We start from the raw sequence: 19,749 nt of genomic DNA on the forward strand, positions 1-19,749 counted from the left end.
TGTCAAAACCCTTGAAAAAGATAGACTATTTACTTTCAATCATTTTTATAACTTTGGATTGTTTGGTTTTAACAGACATACGACCAGTGTACTAGATACAACTACAACTTGACTTCGTGTACGAACGGCTCGCTCGGCTGTATTGATCCTTACCCGCCTGTAAGTCCGGTTGTGGAGGTTATGAAGTGCGACAAAGGTTATTGGTACGACACCAGCATATATACCAACGTTGTAACGAGCGAGGTAAGATCTGCTATCAGGACACTAATGTATATTGTTGATGCACAGCAATCTAATCATAATAATAAAATCTTTTTTTTTTCGTGTTTCTGTTTGTAGTACACAATTTGTTTCGAAATTTTAACCATTTTTTGATCGGCCTTGGCTGTTTGGTAATGCCCATTCTTTACATACACTGAACGTGCAATAAATTAATTCTTAACTCAAAGTCTTTGCTCTTTAGGCGCAGGTAAAAGTTACATATTGGGGAACCTATGTCAACTTGTTAAAATTTACATTGAAAAAGATCAATATTTGTCTTTTAGCTAACATGCGTCAATCTGAAAGTTGTTAATTAAATTTGTCTCAAAACACGTACCCAACAAACCTTTTTCCTAAAAAAAAATATAAAACAAATGTTTTCAATTGAAATTCGACATTTTTGTGGTTGACAATTTTTCTATTTGCAGTGGAATCTTGTATGTGATCGTTTGATTATTGGAACCAGTGTTACTGCTGTTTATTTTTTTGGCATTTTGTTGAGTTCAGTTGTTGGAGGCAACATTGCAGATATGTAAGTCGTGTTTCCGGTTAAAAATGTGCTATTTCCGATTTTGTACAATTTGAAAATCAACACGATATCATTTTAGAGAAATGTAAAGACCAAAGGTTTGTCAATTGTTTTTTTTCACAATTAAAGTTCAAACACGTCGCACCCTTAATCTGCCAGCTTTTGTTAGTTGCTTTAAACCAACTTATTAAATACCACAACTGAACGTGATAAAGTTGAGAAAAATAGGTTACAAGGGTTAAGGCTTTGTTCCATACTTTTCACAATTGAAGTACAAACACAACGCACCTTGCATCAATGTGCAAGATCTTGCCAACAATTCCTTTAAACTGCTTTCTCAAACAACATTGTTTGAAGTATAAGTTACTTAGAAAGGTTCTTGTTTACCCATTTAAACAGTTCCATTAAAATAAGTTTTCAATCCAAAGCTAACTTATAAGATTTCATGAATGTATGTAATTGAAATAATAAAAGAGTCCTATTTTGGCTGGTTTGCAAACGTGAAATTAACACATATTAAGAGATTGAAAATTTGCAATGGTTGTGTGTATACAGATACATAGAGCGCAATTCTCCGCGAAGATTACTAACTTACAACCCTACATATTTGGTAAACCCACTTACGCCCCATAATAGGCCGTTTAGATACACTGATATAGTTGACAATATTTGTTACACACCGTAACATCATAAGCTGGTCAAAATTGGAAACCATTACCCAAACCATCAGACCACATTTTGTATGAAACACATAAACATTGTCTGTGATATTTCGATATATTGTTTTATAGTGTAGCAAGGAATAGTTGACTGATGATTCTGCCTCATATAGTTTACTTTGCATTATACAGCATTGGACGATGCCCTACTATGTTACTGAGCCAGATTGGAATGATCGCTTTTGGTGTCGGCTGCTCATTTGCTCCGAATCTTGTCGGTTTCGCCGCATTGCGTTTCTGTATCGCCCTTTTTCTACAAGCAGGTTACATAGCTTGCTTTGTTTACGGTAAGTAAACCTATTTGCCAAAGTTGTTTACTTAACTATGCAAGAGGGGATCAGTTAGTTAGGAGCAAATTCCGGTCAATTTGTGTGAGGCAATTAAAAAAATGCGTTGTAGCATGATAGTAAACCGAATCTTATAAGACTCTAAAAATGGCTACAATTCTGACTTAAGTAATTGCGCCACTTCCCTAGCTCATTCCGTTGCGAGTTCTAATCCATCTCGATAACTTCCGTTTTCCCGATCGAGCGACTTTCCACCAACCTATTGGAATCTAATAAGTAGAAGTGAACTGAACTCAAGAATAGGTCGAAGGACTTGTTTCAATCCTCTAATTACAATTGCAAAATGTAGCGAGCCTAATTAAACGTTACAATATAATCAGCATCATTTTAACCAACGTTGACATTAAGATTTAATACAACAAGGATCCAAAATTGTGCAATGTTTGCAGTTATGGAAATCACTGGAGAAAGGTGGCGAACCTTTATTGGCATAAACATTCAGGCCATGTTTGCTGTCGGTTACATGACGCTCTCGGGATTCGCCTACGTCTGGAGAGACTGGAGAGATTTACAACTCGCAATTGCCTTTGTCTCTCTCCCTTTCTTGGTGTTTTGGTTCTTTCTGCCCGAATCACCAAGGTAACTGCCAAAACACCTCTTAAAATAGATCGCAGTGGTTCTTTAACCGTTTTATTATCGTTACCTCTGAGAATAACCACGTGAATTTCATTCACCCCTTTTTGAAAAACAAATTAAAATGACCAACTATGACGTCACAGATTGATGACGTCACGAACTTTTTAAACGAATGATAAGTAACCACTGAACTGTCATTACCCCTTTGGGGTTAATATCCCACAGGATAAAGAACACTTATATATTTCAATGACAATTAGCCTTAGCGTGGTAATTTCACCACTGATACATTCATCGTTGTACCAAGCCATTTTGCAATGTAGGAACTTTATATCAAATGGACTCATAGGAAAGATTTTTTATGTCAATAAAGTAGATCAGGCTCGACCAACATAAAGATCTTTTGCTTTATGTATATTATCATCCTGCAATACAAATTCGCGACTGCAAACAAACAAAACTTTTTGGTCAACTGAAATTTCAGCGTTGCGTTTGAGATGGATTAAAATTTGAGCTTGTGTATTATCAGATGGTTGTTTACTGTTGGGAAAGTTGAAAAAGCTAAGAGAATCTCGGAGGTAATTGCAAGTAGAAACGGGAACGTTATTACTGAGCAAGTGTGGAGTGATGCTGAAAAGGCCGGAGAGGCTCAACAGGTGTGTTTAAAATCATTATCACTTACTTTATGCAAATAATTAATCTAAGGATTGAATTTATCAAACAAAATACAAAGATAAGAATTGTAGTCTAAAGGCATTTTTTCAGTGTAAAAAAAAACACTTCTAAAACTTTGTTGGAAACAGGAGGACTTGTTGGAAAGCAAACCGTCTCCATTTATTTTGCTGAAGAGGCCGCGAATGCGTCTCGTAACAATTAACATGATGTTTAATTGGTTTGTATGCTCTCTTGTGTACTACGGTCTATCCCTCAACGCAGGAGCATTAGCCGGTAAGTTGTAGTGAAATAGCATGATTCTGTGATTCGGTACAAAGTCTTAAATAGGCCTGGCGTATTACGATTTATGCATGAGTGTGCCGTAATCGCTTTTCTGATTCATCGTACTCAGTTACTACTCACAGTCAGGTTTTAGTTGTAGCTTAAACGGTTTGACTACATTTACAGCCTCCTTTTCAGCATTGCGAATTAATTCAGGAAAGTTCAACATAATGCTTGCCTCGATATTAATATTGCTCAATGTCAACAGGGGACGACTTTCTGAACAACACTCTCAATGGTCTGGTGGAGTTTGTAGCCTACGCTATCGTTATCCTCACAATGGATCGGTTGGGAAGAAAACCGCTACTATCCGCTTGTCTTCTGCTAGGTGGTGTTGGCTGCCTCGTGTCCACTGTAATTACACATTACGCCGGTGACAACCGAGGTACCATAGACACTATATTTGTTTTGTTACTTAAATTTGTTGACACAAAATTTACGTAAAAATGTTTCATAAATATGTTTTCATAAAATTTTATTGAACAAAAAATTTGTTACCAAAGTTTCACTGCCCTTTGTTTCTACTAGACTTGATAAACACAAGTACAGCATTTGCACTCATCGGAAAGAGCGCCATTTCCGGAGCGTTTTCGATCGTTTACAATTACACTGCCGAGCTCTATCCAACCGTTGTCAGGTAAGAACACCATCTTCAAGTTTTCAAAAATGTTAAACTGTTTTACTGGTATTTCTCAAATGGCGTTTAAAATACCTCATTCGAACGACAAATGAGTTGCACATTTTTTCCTGTGCAATTTGAAGCATGAAAAGTAAAACACTTCGGAAAATTTTCAGAAATTTTTGAATACAATTTGTATTTTAGGAGCACGGCTGTTGGTGTTGGTTCAATGGCAGCAAGAGTTGGAAGCATTATCACACCTTTCACCATACAATTGCAATATATTATACCATGGCTCACAGGAGTAAGTACAATACAAATGTGTTGAAGTATATCATGTTTACTCTGCAGTTGTAAGCTATACACATCTGATTTTAATAATTTACGTCATGTAATTCAGAAAGTCAAAATTTATTGAACAGTATAGGACATGGCTTTTGCTTGTTACCACCAACAAACTAGAGTGCCGTTAGATGGCTTCGCGAAGCAATACGACATACGTCTTGCCACCAGAACCCCGTGAAAAAAAGCAGCAACTAGGTTGAAACAGTGCGCACTGTCTGCAGCTTTCTTTACATGTAATGGATCGATGCTTTTACATTTAACGAACATTAATTCGCAATTAGAATGCAGACTTTAAGTAAGATAGTTCACTGATTTTGAAAAATCGAAATGCATGCACATAAACCTACCATGTAAGTCAAATACCTAATCAACATGTCTGAGGTGAATTTTTTTACAGACTATTTTTGGCGTGTTGGCGCTTGTGGCTGGCCTGTCCTCTCTTGCGTTCCCGGAAACTTTGGGGACCAAAATGATGACGTCACTCGACGAGGCGGAGTTGTTTTATGCAGGAAAGTCTGCTGACTTCGAGTAAGGGAATGAATCAGATTTCTAGTAACTTCTAGCATTCAAACCATTTCTAATTTCACTGTTGCATAAACTGATATTGTTTCTTTTGAACTGAAAGTAACTAAATTATCAACACTAATGTTTCTGCCGGCGAGTATCACACACGGCTATAAGACTAATAGATGTTGCTGAGCGATATAATACCGATATTACACCAGAAAAAAGTATTAGTATTTGCATCATAAAGTATATCAACGTGTAGCCCAAAAACAACTTTGTACAACATTCCCTGAAGTAATATCTTACTGCAACATCCGTAAAAATTGACAATACCTAAATGCAGTTAAGAAGACATATGACAGTTACTGTTTTAATGTTTAGGTGTAGTTAACTGTCTTTTAATTCTTATTATACATGTGATTCAGAAACAAAAACGATTCGGAATTGGCATCCTGCAGCAACAGCTACTCCAACGAAGCGTTTGAAACGGATGAATCATCCAACCAAACAAAACTGTAAAAAAATACATTTTTCTTATGGACCCAACATTAAACAAACTGTAGTGAATTGTATCTACTTAGTGACAAGTAATCATTTCGCTTTTGTACAAAACAAAATCGTTAAGACTTGGTACTTGATGCGATATTCTGTGAAGTTGATGAAAGATCATTTTTTTATGATCTTTGTATCGTTTAGCACGTACTATGTAGTCTATTGGGTCCCAATTTAGTCGTTACTTGTCAGTGATTTATACGCCTCGAAATAAAATTTTTGAACTTAAAATATGACATAAACTTAAATTAACAACATTTGTATGATACATATTACGTACAGCCATCGTTTACAGCAGTATACCGAACCTTTTAAAATGTCGACGCACACTGACAAACTTTAGGGGCGATTAACAGGTTATTTTATCTCATTATACTACTGGTTTAAATTGCTCTGTAGCCCATCAATAACGTTTCATGGCCTATAGTTTGGCAACTAATAGTCTAACAAAGCAGACAGAGAAACCTTAGTCTCTACCTTAAAATAGTAATGCGATTAAAGCCTACTATATTGAACTATATGAAACGCAATATGGTAGCCCACAATCGAAATTTGCATAAAGCGTCTTACAAAGATTATTTTAAACGAAATGCAATGCATTCTACTCATGGAGAACCCAATTGAAGCTACTTCTGTATAAAAGCAATACAAAACGTTTTACATACGACAAATATACGATTTTTATGTAGATGTCTCAGAGTATTTGTATAGTGTGGGGAATATTATAAGCCCGGTTTGCAAGTTTCAATACATAAGTTGTTTGCTAGAAAATTAGAATAAGATAGCAGGCATTAGTCAACACAAGAATTAGATGTGTACAACAAAAGCTTTAGGTTTGCCTAATTGTATAATGTAAATCAACAAAATGTTTCTCCAGAAAGATTTGTGCACATAATTCAACTTAGTGTTTCAAAAACAATATTTTTGTGCATTGAACAAAGTCAACAATACAGTAGTAGGGCCTACGTTTCAAAACCATGATTCAATTAGAAATGTTCCAAATTTCCTTCGCGATTATAATAGGAGTGTTAGCAGTGTTTGGAATTGCCACCAACTGTTTGGCGTTAGTGACTATATGGAAATCTGAAAAGCTAAGGTAAGTTGCTAAATTTAAAAACGTTTGAAATTTATTCGAAACTGTCCGAGTACTTGTGTTTATGGAAGACATCATGCAGACGTTTCAACAATATCTGTTGTCATTATCAGTTAATGTTTTCGATAAAGTTACTTTTCAAGTTTGTGTATAGTGTTCCCAAACTTTAAATCGTCAGGTAAAAACAAACTTTGCTATGTTTGTAATTATTCTAGATCTGTGTTTCATCTTCTGATAGCAAGCTTGTGTTTTTCCGACTTTATATCGGCAACCATCAGTCCTCTGTTTGCTTACCGTCGCTACATGGGCGCAAAGGAGTGGAAACTGGGGGTCGCCACCTGCAAGGTATGGTTTGATTTACCAACAACAGCTTGATTGTTAAAGATATTGCAATATTGGGTCCTAAATTAAATTTCAAAATGCTGGGGCTACAAAATGTACAATAACAAATAAAGAAACCAGCTGTTTAAACATTTCAATACAAGAACACATGGAGACCACTAAAACGGTAGCTTATAACGAGCTGTCGTTTACCAACTGGTATCTTACCTAATGAAATCTTGCTACGTCCCATTTTAACAATATTTTGATTTGTTAGAAACTAAATATTAGCTCTAGTTCTTCTGTTTCGCAGTCTTGCATGAACACATTGTTTTGTTGTTTTAAGTCATTATAGGTAAACAACAAAATAACTTAAACTTTCTTACTGATACTTTTAAACCTTTTGATGTCAAACTTAAATTATACATTTACGTTGGCACCATTTGGAAAAAAAATGACAATAATATAGTTCTATTTTTGTTTATTTGAAGTTGATTTGGGGGTTGGATTTCTGGACCTCCTACGTCACTTCAATGCATATTACGTTCTTTGCGCTCATCCGCTTGTTTTCAATCTGTCGACCGCAGACTTTCGTCCGCTTTACGGCCGGACATGCTAAGGTAAACATAAACTGATTAAGTAGTATGTGACAAGTTGTCTAAATCGTTTGATTCCGCTGTAACTCAGGATTTAACACGTGTGTTTTTTAATTTGATTTTGGTAAGAACAATATCATCGGAAAACCAGCGGTTGTAGGAATTGGTTTTAATAGTTAATTTTGGAATGTATTTAAATCACCTGATTTTGTTAGATTTTACATCAAACAACGTTGTGATTTCAATATTTTAAGTTAATATTTCAACTACTAATCTTGAAATTAGACCGCAAGATCAATAAGTGTAATAAAATTCTAACGTAAAGCTATTTAACCAAAGATTTTTTTTAATAAATTAACTTTATTAAATTTTAAGACCTTCATATTTATCGCTTGGATTGTTGCTGGTTTATGTGGATGTCTTCCGTTGGTATATTGGACCGGTGTTACTCAAAACAAAACAACAGCTGTATTGGACAACGAAAACTGGTGTCGTAACAAACCAACTGAAGCGTCGGAATGGCCAAGTTGTACTTTAACGCTTCCTTGGTAAGTAATGTAATTTCAGTTTACACAATTATAAAAATACTTCCCGATTGTTGCAACGTTTTCAACCAATTGGTATCACATACAAACTTTTGGTGTATTAGTAGAAGCCGTAAACCGAGCCAAATCCCGTTTTATGAAAAAAACAAAACAGCCGAAACAGGCCTGAAAGTTGGTGAAAATGCTTGAACTTAAAGTCGACCTGAAAACCCCGACCCGACTTACAACTCTAAATTCGATCTTCCAATCTAATTTTTTTTCAATCAAAGATTTACTTCGTATACAATACTTATTTTTGCGCATCATCCCAACTTTTTGCCGTAAACTGTTTCAATACCGTGTACAAAACCAATAGCAAAATATACTGTGTGTTCCATTTTAAGTTTTTACTTTCTTGATTTTACATTATTACCTAATTTTTGTTCTACTTTGGAAACACTTTTAGTGAAATTTTATAATACTTCCTGCTTTCATAGTTTGCAGCACTTTCGCCTTTACATAATTGCTGCATACAGTACGTTTTACTATATGCCGACGGTGACAATGATTGTCACTACTTATTCAATTTCATGGAAGATAAAGAAGCAACGAATTGCTCGAAGAAAACTTGTTGGTAAAATGTTGCAGTATTTATTTACCGATTGGTGTTAACCATTATTCATTTTTGTCTGCTTAGTTTTGGTTTCAATTTTTGTTACGGTAAGTCGTACCATCTGCTTCAATTTATTTTTATCTAATTTTGGTCAGGTTACAGAACTTTCCCGAACAAACCAGAGATAAAACGAAGACGAAAGGAATATGAGATAACCGCTCAACTTATGTTCATAGTCGGATCATTTATTGTGGGATACGTACCACGGGCAGGTTAGAAAGTGGATAAAGCTAATGTCTTAAACTCTTTCACTTTCGCTTTCGATGGCAATAATGTATCAAACGCAAAAAGGTAAACAGTTAAACAAAACAGTCACTCACCAAGAAAAACGTGTACTTTTAGTCAAAAAAAAAACTTAAAACCCCGTTTAAAAAGCTTTCGTCCACCTTTTTACTGTCGTTGTGTTTTTAACGGACTTGCTTCCAGGGTGTTAGTATTCCCAATTGCCGACACCTTGTTTAAGGTACTTGTCTTTCAATTGCTGATTTGCCTTAAGTAGCACATGCAACGAGAATAAGTTTTGACAACCGTTACAGATAGAGGACTGAACAAAAAAATGTAGAATTTGGAAATAAGATAAACATTCGTTTGCTTACAAGTTTAGTTTTGGACCAACAAAAAAAATTGACACCAACTCTTTATAATTTACTTTGTTTAGTTTATCATCACTTCACGATGAAAATCAATGACGACTTAAACACAGATTGGTTGTTTGGAATGGCGGCATACACATGCATGAGATTATGTGAGAGTCTTAATCCCATCTTCTACTATCTATGCTCAAGGTTAGTTCTTTTGTTTGAAATGTTTTATGCTGTTTAAAAACCGAACCATGGGGGAAAAGGTGCTAATGCAAATTACCAAACACCTAAGCAGTTCTTATTTGTCAAAAAGTAACATCTTTAGTGCCCTACACTTTAATCAATGCACCTATAACGGCTTTTGCACCTAACATATGTGCTGAATTTGATGCCATTACATTGCCGAGACGTTGTATCAGTTGTGGAAGTCTTTACCACCAATCAAACACCAATCGTTAATTCATGAGTAAATACCTTATACTGTGCTATACAGTAATATCAAATGCTTTCATGAAACAGAAAGATGAGACTGGAAACTTTACGCATTTTCTCCGAGGCTTCGTATCGAGAAGCGATAGGTAAAACGAGAAACATCAGCCTCCATGTTGTAAAGCCGCGAGGAAATACACAAACTGTTGAATCCTGAACTGTAGTCTTCAGCATCGTACATAAAATATTCAGTCAAGTCTATTGTGTTCATACTCCCCTTCCTTGCAAAGGAAGATAAGAATATTATTAAACAAGCTTGAACTAAAAGTGAATTGGAAATGTTGATAATAAGTTATATATATCGCAAACATTCTGTTGGTAACTTTATTTTTACAATTTTAGCAAATCGTTGTTTCCTTCTAAAAAAAGAAGGGGAAATTACTAACAATTTGGCAATAGGAGGTTATTTTCTTTATTATAACACTCTGAGCAGGCATGTTCAAATTTTCGAATTTAAAATGTTTCTGTTTGTTTCAGAATCGATTTTTAAAGATTTCTATGGGCTCACAAAACGGGGGCTACTGTATCTAAAAATTATTGCAACGTTAAGCGTTTTTCGTTGTTCTTCCTGCTTGTTATACAATTTTCAGTAAAGTATAATTGAACATTGTAGCTGCAGCGAGTTTACCTTCATTCCACCAATTGTGCCCTCTAATTTGTCGCGTTTTATGACGTCCTAACGCTACGCATTTCAGACAAGTTGATTATTTCGTTGTAATTGTGTTACTACAATTGTTTCATCGAGCGAAATAAACTCAACTCAACTCAACTCATTTCGAAATAAAAAGATTGTAACACCCAGTAACATATCTGTCAGTTTGAAGCTCAGCCGATGATTGTACACATTCATGGTGCATATGACTGACCAAGCACTTTTATAAGATCCGAAAATGCTAGTTAAAATAGCCATGCCAGAATCAACGGTTGCGTTACCTGGTAATGACTTTTTGTATTTCTCCATAAAATGTTCAAGAAAACATGTAGTTCAGGATTATTACTTTTTGACTTACAGAAGAGTATGTAGGGATGGTTAGTGATTTAAAAGGGGCACCAACAACGAACAAACATTTGAGTTACTGATTCTAGCTAACTGACACAGCGAACAATATACAGCCGGGAAGATGTTTCTAGACGTGCGATATATCCTCAGTAATAAAAACTAATCAAACAAAAATCATAAAGACTTCATTGGTTTTTAACCTAAAAGCAAACATCAAGTTATCACGAGGTTAACACCAATAAAACATATTATCCGCAACAATGATGGGTTATTACGCTATGTATGTTTTTTCTCATATATTAGATTTGTTTTAATCTGAACTCAGTTTTCGAAAAATTCGATTACATCAAAGTTGCCATTAAGGAAGCTTTAGTGGACACTGGTACTTTATCATATCAGGAAGCAATTAACATCTGGCGAAACCCATCGTAAGCATAAGTGAATGATGATAACACGGAAACAGTTAAGTTGCGTTTTAAGGAAGCACTGAAGTTGCGTAAACTAGCCGCAACTGTAAGCCTAATGAGCCTTTGAAGTTTCCCTTCCGTATTCCAACCCACCCCTAACTGAACAATTCTGTTTACTTAAGTTATGTTTCTAATTAGGGCGTCTAAATCAGTCGAGTTCGACTTGTAGGTGTCCCAGAGCAGTAATATATTTTTAAATAAGCGAAAATGTTTTATGATGCGATATGGCGTACAAATGTATTTTCATGCCTTGAAAAAAAAATCGGTGCTGACATTTCAAACATCCTGTATTTAAAGATGAACTTATGCGCCGTGTATAAACGTTAGCATTTTAAAGCGTTCTTCCGAACCTGCGACAGTTTGTTGCTGTTGAGAGGTTTTTGTTGGTTTTATTTGGTTTCGAAGCTCTTTCAAAGACTTCAAACAAGATTGGTTAGGACTGACACAATATTTTCACCTATACTATGGTTTAGTATATAGGCCAATGCCATTTGATGTTTAGTTACGGCAGTCCAATTTGAGTATTAAAAGCAAGTTATATATAGTGGGATTTAGAATTCAGAAGTAAAAAATGAGGCATCTATACGAAGTTAGCAACAAAAGGAAGTGAAAAAGTTTATTAGTAACGTGTACCATTATTATGATACAAATGTTGAATTCCATTTAAAAATAGTCTCTCCAGTTTTTTGACTGTTTTTTTTCTTCCTTTTAAATGGTTGGCTAGTATGGAAAAGTTTGATTAGACGTTAAATCGGCAATTGAAAGTATAGTGTCATCTCATTAACGTTGTTGTTATCTAAGTTGACATGCAGTATTGAGAGTGATAAAACCGTAACAAGTTGCTATAGGGAGCGTCAACATTATAAACAAGGTATAAATGCGACAATATCAACATCACAAGAGCTTACCATATTCTTATAGGAACAGCTAAGATAGATATGGTAGTAGAGAATCTTGTAAACACTTAAATGACATTGACTGTTGCTTTTCTGTTATAAATGCTTGAAATTGGTGTCAGTTATACAATCCATTTTGTGTGTTCAGTTTAACTTTGTTAATTCGGTCAGTTAAAAAAAGCTTAATACATCATGTATTTATTTTACAAACATTAACTGCCCGCATTAAAAAAAGTTGCATAGATGTTGAAAAAAATGTTAGGCAACCATCTTTTTGACAAATTTTTCAGTCACAGTAGCACGCCTGGTGTGGTTTTTTAAAGGCATTGTACAAAGTTTCAAAGGCATTGTACAAAGTCACGGAGTTTTTTCTATGTTGCTGGTGTCCATCCACGCACGGCCAGTACCACGAAAACTAAAGACTTTAATAGTTTTGGATCTTTCAAATGCTCGGAAGGCTTTACCCAACGATTTAAGACATTCTGAACCAGGGTTTGGCAACCTTTAGCATGAAGCAGTTCCTTTTTCTGTTGACCATGTTGTTAAACCACCTAATTTTGGTGTTTTTTTTTTCAAGTTTTGTGTTTGTTCACCTATGTTTTACCGAAACTGCAAAACTTGGGTTAATTTAATATGAAAACCCGACGTACTGAGACTGTCAACTACCTTACTTTGTGAAACCCCAAAAGTGAATTTTTTGTGAGTAGACACTTTAATAAGTGGGCCAAGGGCCGGCTAGTTTTGCCCACGAGTAGTAGGTTGCCGACCTCTGACCTGTAAAATTAGGATTTACATAAACTTTGATTGATCTCAGTTTCTTGTTTCGGGAAACAATAGACTTATGGTCGTCATATCCTGGCCAAGGCAATTCAATGTACGTCATATACACTACGGGAAGAAGACGGTCAGCTTTATTTATTGCAGTTTCTCATCCTTTGTTCCTGAAAAAAGGTGTATATAACATCACCACAAAACGCATTTTGCAGCAAAGGCATCTAGCTAAGTAGTTCGACAGTTGTGACTATGTTTTTTACTTTGAATAATTTAATGTAAAAGAATTTGTATGAAAATAAACAACAAATCATTTTTGAACAGTAACATTCAAGGTTTGTAAATAGGTGAAAATTGGTGATTTAACAACAAAAAGGGAAAACGTAGCATTTTAATATGAAGGATTTGGAAGGCTTTCAAATCGCTTACGCCACTATCGTTTTGATTCTGGCAGTGTTTGGAATTTGCACCAATTCTGTTGCACTTCTGACCATATGGAAATCACCAAGACTTAGGTAATTTTAACTATATCGTTTTTTTAACCAATTAGGACCAATCAAACCTAAACAACGTTGTTTAATTAGGTTGATCCATAAGGAGGTGTATGCAGGCTAAAAATTACTGCCCGAAGAACATGCCCAAAACCCGGTTTAGCCCGCTTTTTAAAACGTTATACATATAAGGCCAAATGAAAAGTCGGTCACAAGGCTAAACCCAAAACCGAAACAACTGACCAGAGTTACACCTGGCCCGTATTAACATAAAAAGCGATATGGGTTAACCGTAATATTATCAAGTTAACAAACAGACCACGTATAGTGTTTCTGACTTGTTAGTGCTTTTTTGAAACCTGTTTTTAGGTGTTGCTTTAAGTTTTTGTGGCATTAAGACTGTTGTAACGTTTACTTTTGTTTTCAGGACGGTCTTCCATCGATTAATTGCAAGTTTGTGCATCTCCGACTTTATATCGGCATCGATCAGTCCCTTGTTTGCTTATCGCCGTTACTGGGGCTCGGATGAGTGGGAATTAGGCGAAACATCGTGTAGGGTGAGTTATTAGAATCCCAAATTATTGGAATATAAAGCTCATTAAAAAGGTAATGTAATGTTTAAAAAGGCTGTAGATGGCAATGCATCTACCAGAGGTGTACAATATTTTTCTATTGACGGTCGCAAAACACATTCTTATTTCACAACGGCCGCCAAGTGTCTCAATGTTTTTTTATTTACAAATTATTAATGTAAGAATTTTAAAGCATCTCCTAATATGTCACTTACTGGTGCCTACAAGTTTATGTTGATTAACATTAAATGGACAAATTAAAGTGCACGATTTGATAACTTTATTGTCAAGTTGTGTGTTGCCTATATTGGCATGGGTTGCACCAGAGTTGCAAGCGGGCCCGAAATCTGAGCCCGAACCCGGCCCGAACCCGAAAGTATAAGCCCGAAGCCCGGCCCGAACCCGAAACGTTTTTGAGAAGCCCGTTTAGGCCCGAAATTTTGATTGACAGGCCTATCCACGAAAGCCTTGCAACAAAGGATGAGAAAGAAAAAAGATAAAGACAACAAACACAATGAACAATAGTAGACAATGAGGTAAACAATACGTTTTAGAGTAGGGTGGGCATTAGGTCAAAGCCAGAGAATTGTTACTAAAAAGTGGCGGCAACGGAACTTAAAGTAAGGCCCGTTTTGAGCCCGTTTTGAGCCCGTTTTCTGACAAATACCTAAGCCCGAACCCGGCCCGAACCCGGCCCGAACCCGGCCCGAACCCGAACCCGGCCCGAAAAGCCCGGCCCGACTTGCAACTCTGGGTTGCACACAAATGACTTACAAAAAGTTATGACCACCCGGCAAATAATATAGCTTTCTAGCCCCCACACTAGTCATTTATACCAGTTTAAAGCCAAATATCTCAATTAAAACGTTTCAATCAATGCCGCACCATTTTGTTTGCAAGACAACATGTTAGGTTTCGTAAATTGTGTGTAAAACGTATTCCAGGAAGTTGCTGCGCAAACAGCAACAAAGCAGTATTGTTTTTGCCCCAACATTAAGTTAATCGTACTAAGATGGCAAAGTCTAAATACCAAAATCAACAAAAAAAAACTTGTATTGAGCAAAACACGTTTTCTTCGTGGACGCTTGGAAAACAAAACTTACTTTCTGGTTTCAAACATATCATTTTTGGAATAATTTTGAATAATACAGGGCAACAGTAAAGCTCACTTACATGAGTTATATATCATCGAAAATGCACTATATAACTTATCTTTAACAAAATAGTTGGTGCCTGGGGATTTATTACAACGCGGAAAAATACAGGCGTTCGAGTAACCTCTAATGAACTGTTTGGACTTTCGGTGGATGCAAGCCCTGCATTTGACCTTGATGTACACGTGATGTTGACTTGGACTCCAAATATAACGTGTACTTTTTTCGATAGGTCATTTGGGGATTGGACTTTTGTACCTCCTACGTCACATCAATGCACATCACCTTCTTTGCGCTCATCCGCTTATTTTCCATATGTCGACCGCAAGCATTCGGTCATTTCAAGTCCTGGCATGCAAAGGTAAGATGCTAATGTATATGATGTTTTAATTGTACTGATGTCAAAAAAAATCTTCATGCAAAATTTAAGTGTTTAATTTTATTTTTAGCGGACATTTTGATTTTACCTGTTTTTTTCCTTTATTTATGTTAGATTTATAACCATACAAGTTGTTAGCGCTACTAACAGCATACCTCACGGCAGCCACATCTGACCCATACACAGACATAAAAAGCCTGGATCGTTCCCCAGAAGTTTACCGATTAAAAAAGAGAGGGTATAGGGTAAAAAATAAAATTTTGAAAATGTTGGATCTAAGTTTGATTTATTGAATTTTAATTAATAAAAACTAACCATAACCTTAAAAGCCACAACCGTCTAGATTTTTAAAAATGTATCTATTTAAATAACTGTTAGTGATCTTTGCGCCACCTATTGAATTTTAGCCATGTGTGCCGCTGAAGTGAGGTATGGTGTTATTAGATGAATTGTGCGGTATTAAGTAGATTGCTTACAAATTTTCACATGCTTTTCCCAAACCTTCACATACTTTTCTCGTAAAATGCATTACCGACCACTTTGTATATGCATGAACAACAAACAGGGCTAAAAAAATGTGGTCAAATATGGAACCCACTGGTACAAAAAAACTGACTACATAAAGTATTTAACATCACCAATAGGATATGTAACAGAAATATGTGCTACATCACCATTTTATTTTCATTTTCTCTTTACTTTATATTACTAACAAATTTACATCTGTTATTGTACATAGGTGTTCATATCGACGGCCTGGGTTATTGCAATTCTGACAGGCTTTATTCCAATGGCTTACTGGACCGGGGTTACTGAATACAGTGATGAAACGGCTGTTGTTCCACCACCAGCAAACGATGACTGGTGTCGAAATAAGCCAACTGAGGCACACAAATGGCCAAGCTGTACATTTAAACTCGACTGGTACGTATAATATTATGCAACCGATTTTGAGTTACTTCTGTGTACTTTGATGAAATCTCAATGTATTTTTTTTCAAAAACTACTCGAAAATACGACACGCAAATGGACGACGCCTTGGTTGTTTAACTTGCGTAATTTTTTTACCAAGGATGCATTTTTATGACTTTTTTATGACCTTAACGTAACCAATCATTACAAACCTAACCAAAAAATGTCAAAACAAAATTTTGGAAAGGGTAAAAAAAACAGCGAGTTTTGAGGCTAAAAGTGGAAATATTGAAAACAAATTTAGAGGGATATGAACCCCTTTAGTCCCCCTCACTACACCAACGATTATAAAGATATCTAAAGTAATACAGTTATGTAATGTAGCAGAAGTAGTATTAACAAAGAAATATGGCGGTTCAAACAATTGTTATTTTCTCCAGTTTACAAGATCTTCGAATTTACACGACGACAGCTTACATCATATTTTACTACATTCCTGTTTTGATAATGATTGTCACAACATTTTTAATTACACGAATCATTCACAAGCAACGGGCAGCAAGAAAAAATCTAATGGGTAAGTGAAGTGATTAATTTTAAAGGAAGCATGTCAGCGAGTGCATTACTCACAGCACTTCGGGAATTCGCAAGTTATTAATTTGATATTTCCATTATCAGTACGAGTAGGCTAATAGTAAATCCTGATGACTGATTACGGAAATGTTTAATCGTTTTTGCACTGTGTTTGTTTTTCACGTAGCTCATATTCAAAAGTTAAGCTTACACCTGCTAAACTTTTGTACATTTAACTATATAACTTATCTCTAGCGAAACTGCAACTATTCATGTAACTTATATAATAAACCTTTTGGACTTTTCAATGAATGCAAGCACTGCATTTGGCCTTGATATGTACGCAATAACTTATCTCTAGCTAAACTGCAAGCATTCATGTAACTTCTATTGAACTATTTGGACTTTTCGATGAATTCAAGCCCTGCATTTGGCCTTGAAGTCATTTGGAGATCAATGTAATTCCAGACGTTTAAATTCCTAGACATGGGTTTTGTATTGTGTTCGGGCCGTATTCATGTAGGTTATTCAAAAATTTCATTGTACTGTCTTCATGCACCACTTAGGCAAAATTCAAACATTTTAAACAAATATTTGACGGTTATTAGTTTAGTCGGTGAACTTAAGGTGGTAAAGTAAGATTGTTTTACGATTTGAAAATTATTTTAAATAGAATTTGCGTTGATCGAACACTTGGTTTTAAAGGATTCAGATCTTTTCCAAACAAGGTAGAAATGAAACGTAGACGAAAAGAATATCAGATGACAGCTCAGCTCTCACTCATTGTCGGGTCGTTCGTGATTGGATACATTCCTGGTGCAGGTCTGCAAATTTTATTTTAAAAAAGAACAAATTATCTAACTTATAATTTTGTTTATGTTATTGAAAATGCACAAAAAATTATAAAGGTATAATTCTATTCGCATGAGACAAAAACTGAGAATTTTTCTTAATTGCCGAAATTATTATTTCTGTTCAAAAATCTGTAAATATTTCTAGGTGTTTGAACATTAAATATTTATTAAAAAATGTTTGCTGCTGGCTTACAAAAATCAGTGACATATAACTTTAGATCATGGCAATATTTCTGTTTCATTGTTTCCACGAAAAGACATGTGTAAGAGTTTAACACGTGGTTCGTAAAATGTTCTTCTAAAGTAGTTTAAAAAAAAAACAGAAAAGAGATTTAAAATTTCAACTTGTTTTATAGTTTATCACCACTTCACGTTGAACGGGAATGTTACTAGAGAGGCCGATTGGCTGTTTGGAATGGCATCGTACACTTGCATGAGGCTAAGTGAATGTCTCAATCCGATTTTCTACTATCTGTCTTCTGGGTGAGCGCCGTGTATGACTTCCCACATCTAATTTACGACAAAACGGTTTTACATAAACCTCACCGTGTATCATAAAATTACATTGTCTGTTGCAGAAAAATGAGGATGGAAACCTTACGCATCTTCTCTGAAAAAACCTACAGAAAAGCGATAGAAGAGAAACGAGCAAAAGGGTTGGCACATCTTTCCAAACCAGCTTCGAAAACCAATCAAACTTCCAGTCTTACTGGGCCCGCATAAACTCACAACAGTTAAAAACACAACCATTTACACTTGATCTTATACTAACGATATGGTTTCGCAAGTTAGCCTTTTACCTGGTGTTTGAATTTTTATCAGTTTACTCAACCAAAACCTACTATACGCCAATGCCCAAAATCTAAAAATTACAGGTCTTAGATTATATGTTACAAAAAGAGTAAATTGTAGGCTACTTTGGATTAGTATGTATGTACCACAAACCGCAAAATTATATTGATGATTAGGCTTAGCAAATACTTAGTCATAATAACTTAGCATATTGTACATTACTGTACAAATTTACATCACTGCACAAATTTAACACAAACGAATAATGTCGTTTTGAGAAATTTGACACAACAATCAAAAGAGTTCAAAAAGAACAAAACTCATTATCAAGACAACTGTCATTTTATGTTGTAAAATAAAGAAAACCGAATAACAGACAATCTAACAAGTATACTGTATGTAGTAGGCGTACCAGAAAGAGTTTACATTATTTACGAAAAGTATTGGTCCAATTTTTTAACTAAAGTTGACGAATTTCCCCATTTAACAGATATTTTGTCGTGGGTTCGAAATCCATCGAGAGCTATGTTTTTCTAGTTTATACCAGGGCTGCCAATGAGAATTTCAACAAAACCCAAGACTCACAGCAAAATAACCCAAGAATTTAAATGAAAACCCAAGATTGCAAAATGTGGTTAGAAATGCAATTAATTAGGAAATTTACTCGGTTCATTGACAAATTTTTGACAATTTAGGCTACAGTCCAGAAATGCAACTTTACTCAAAACCCAAGAATTGTTATAATTTTCAAAATAAAACCCAAGAACCCAAGACGTCAAGTAAAAACCCAAGATCTTGGGACAAAACCCAAGCTTTGGCAGCCCTCATGGTTTATACCCTATCAAATATTGGAATTCTTGGTGACCGGCTAACTTGACATAACGTTTTTACTAAGTCTAACGTTTAATATTATGTGAGTGTGCTGTGATCACTGGTCTGCATGAACGCTGCAGAGCTGATACCATTTGTCAATGTATAATCATCTTAGCGTAAATGGGTTCTATTGATCAAAGCTTTTCCAAACAATATGTTACGTTTTGTCGCTTGGCGTTGAATAATTTATTCTGTCATTTACATTATACAAACAACTATACATAGAATTGTTGAGAGAACTTGGTTGAACTGAAACATGATCTGTAGAAGCATTTTGCGCCACATGT

The 19,749-nt window shown here is 35.4% G+C and overlaps 3 protein-coding genes across 3 annotated transcripts; all 3 read left to right on the plus strand.

Annotated features, from left to right (window-relative positions):
• Nucleotides 1–12: 12 nt before the first annotated feature.
• Nucleotides 13–6,141, plus strand: LOC145233262 (organic cation transporter protein-like). The gene is made up of 11 exons (XM_080097958.1): nucleotides 13–243; nucleotides 690–793; nucleotides 1,642–1,796; nucleotides 2,246–2,435; nucleotides 2,962–3,088; nucleotides 3,236–3,380; nucleotides 3,637–3,813; nucleotides 3,957–4,065; nucleotides 4,252–4,351; nucleotides 4,790–4,920; nucleotides 5,325–6,141. Exons 1-11 carry the CDS (start codon nucleotides 181–183, stop codon nucleotides 5,416–5,418), a joined length of 1,395 nt encoding a protein of 464 aa, XP_079954084.1. The 5' UTR covers nucleotides 13–180; the 3' UTR covers nucleotides 5,419–6,141.
• Nucleotides 6,142–6,443: 302 nt separating this feature from the next.
• On the plus strand, nucleotides 6,444–10,493 carry LOC145234211 (growth hormone secretagogue receptor type 1-like). The gene is made up of 8 exons (XM_080098966.1): nucleotides 6,444–6,547; nucleotides 6,760–6,889; nucleotides 7,357–7,485; nucleotides 7,837–8,009; nucleotides 8,483–8,619; nucleotides 8,754–8,870; nucleotides 9,317–9,443; nucleotides 9,759–10,493. The coding sequence occupies exons 1-8, from the start codon at nucleotides 6,444–6,446 to the stop codon at nucleotides 9,883–9,885; spliced, it is 1,044 nt and encodes a 347-aa protein (XP_079955092.1). The 3' UTR covers nucleotides 9,886–10,493.
• Nucleotides 10,494–13,258: 2,765 nt separating this feature from the next.
• Nucleotides 13,259–18,520, plus strand: LOC145234212 (neuropeptide Y receptor type 1-like). The gene is made up of 8 exons (XM_080098967.1): nucleotides 13,259–13,377; nucleotides 13,781–13,910; nucleotides 15,312–15,440; nucleotides 16,198–16,382; nucleotides 16,811–16,947; nucleotides 17,649–17,765; nucleotides 18,154–18,280; nucleotides 18,376–18,520. The coding sequence occupies exons 1-8, from the start codon at nucleotides 13,259–13,261 to the stop codon at nucleotides 18,518–18,520; spliced, it is 1,089 nt and encodes a 362-aa protein (XP_079955093.1).
• Nucleotides 18,521–19,749: the final 1,229 nt, after the last annotated feature.

Source organism: Phallusia mammillata, chromosome 6 (genome assembly GCF_965637545.1).
Source record: "Phallusia mammillata chromosome 6, kaPhaMamm4.hap1.1, whole genome shotgun sequence".
In the NCBI taxonomy this organism is placed as follows: Eukaryota; Metazoa; Chordata; class Ascidiacea; order Phlebobranchia; family Ascidiidae; genus Phallusia; species Phallusia mammillata.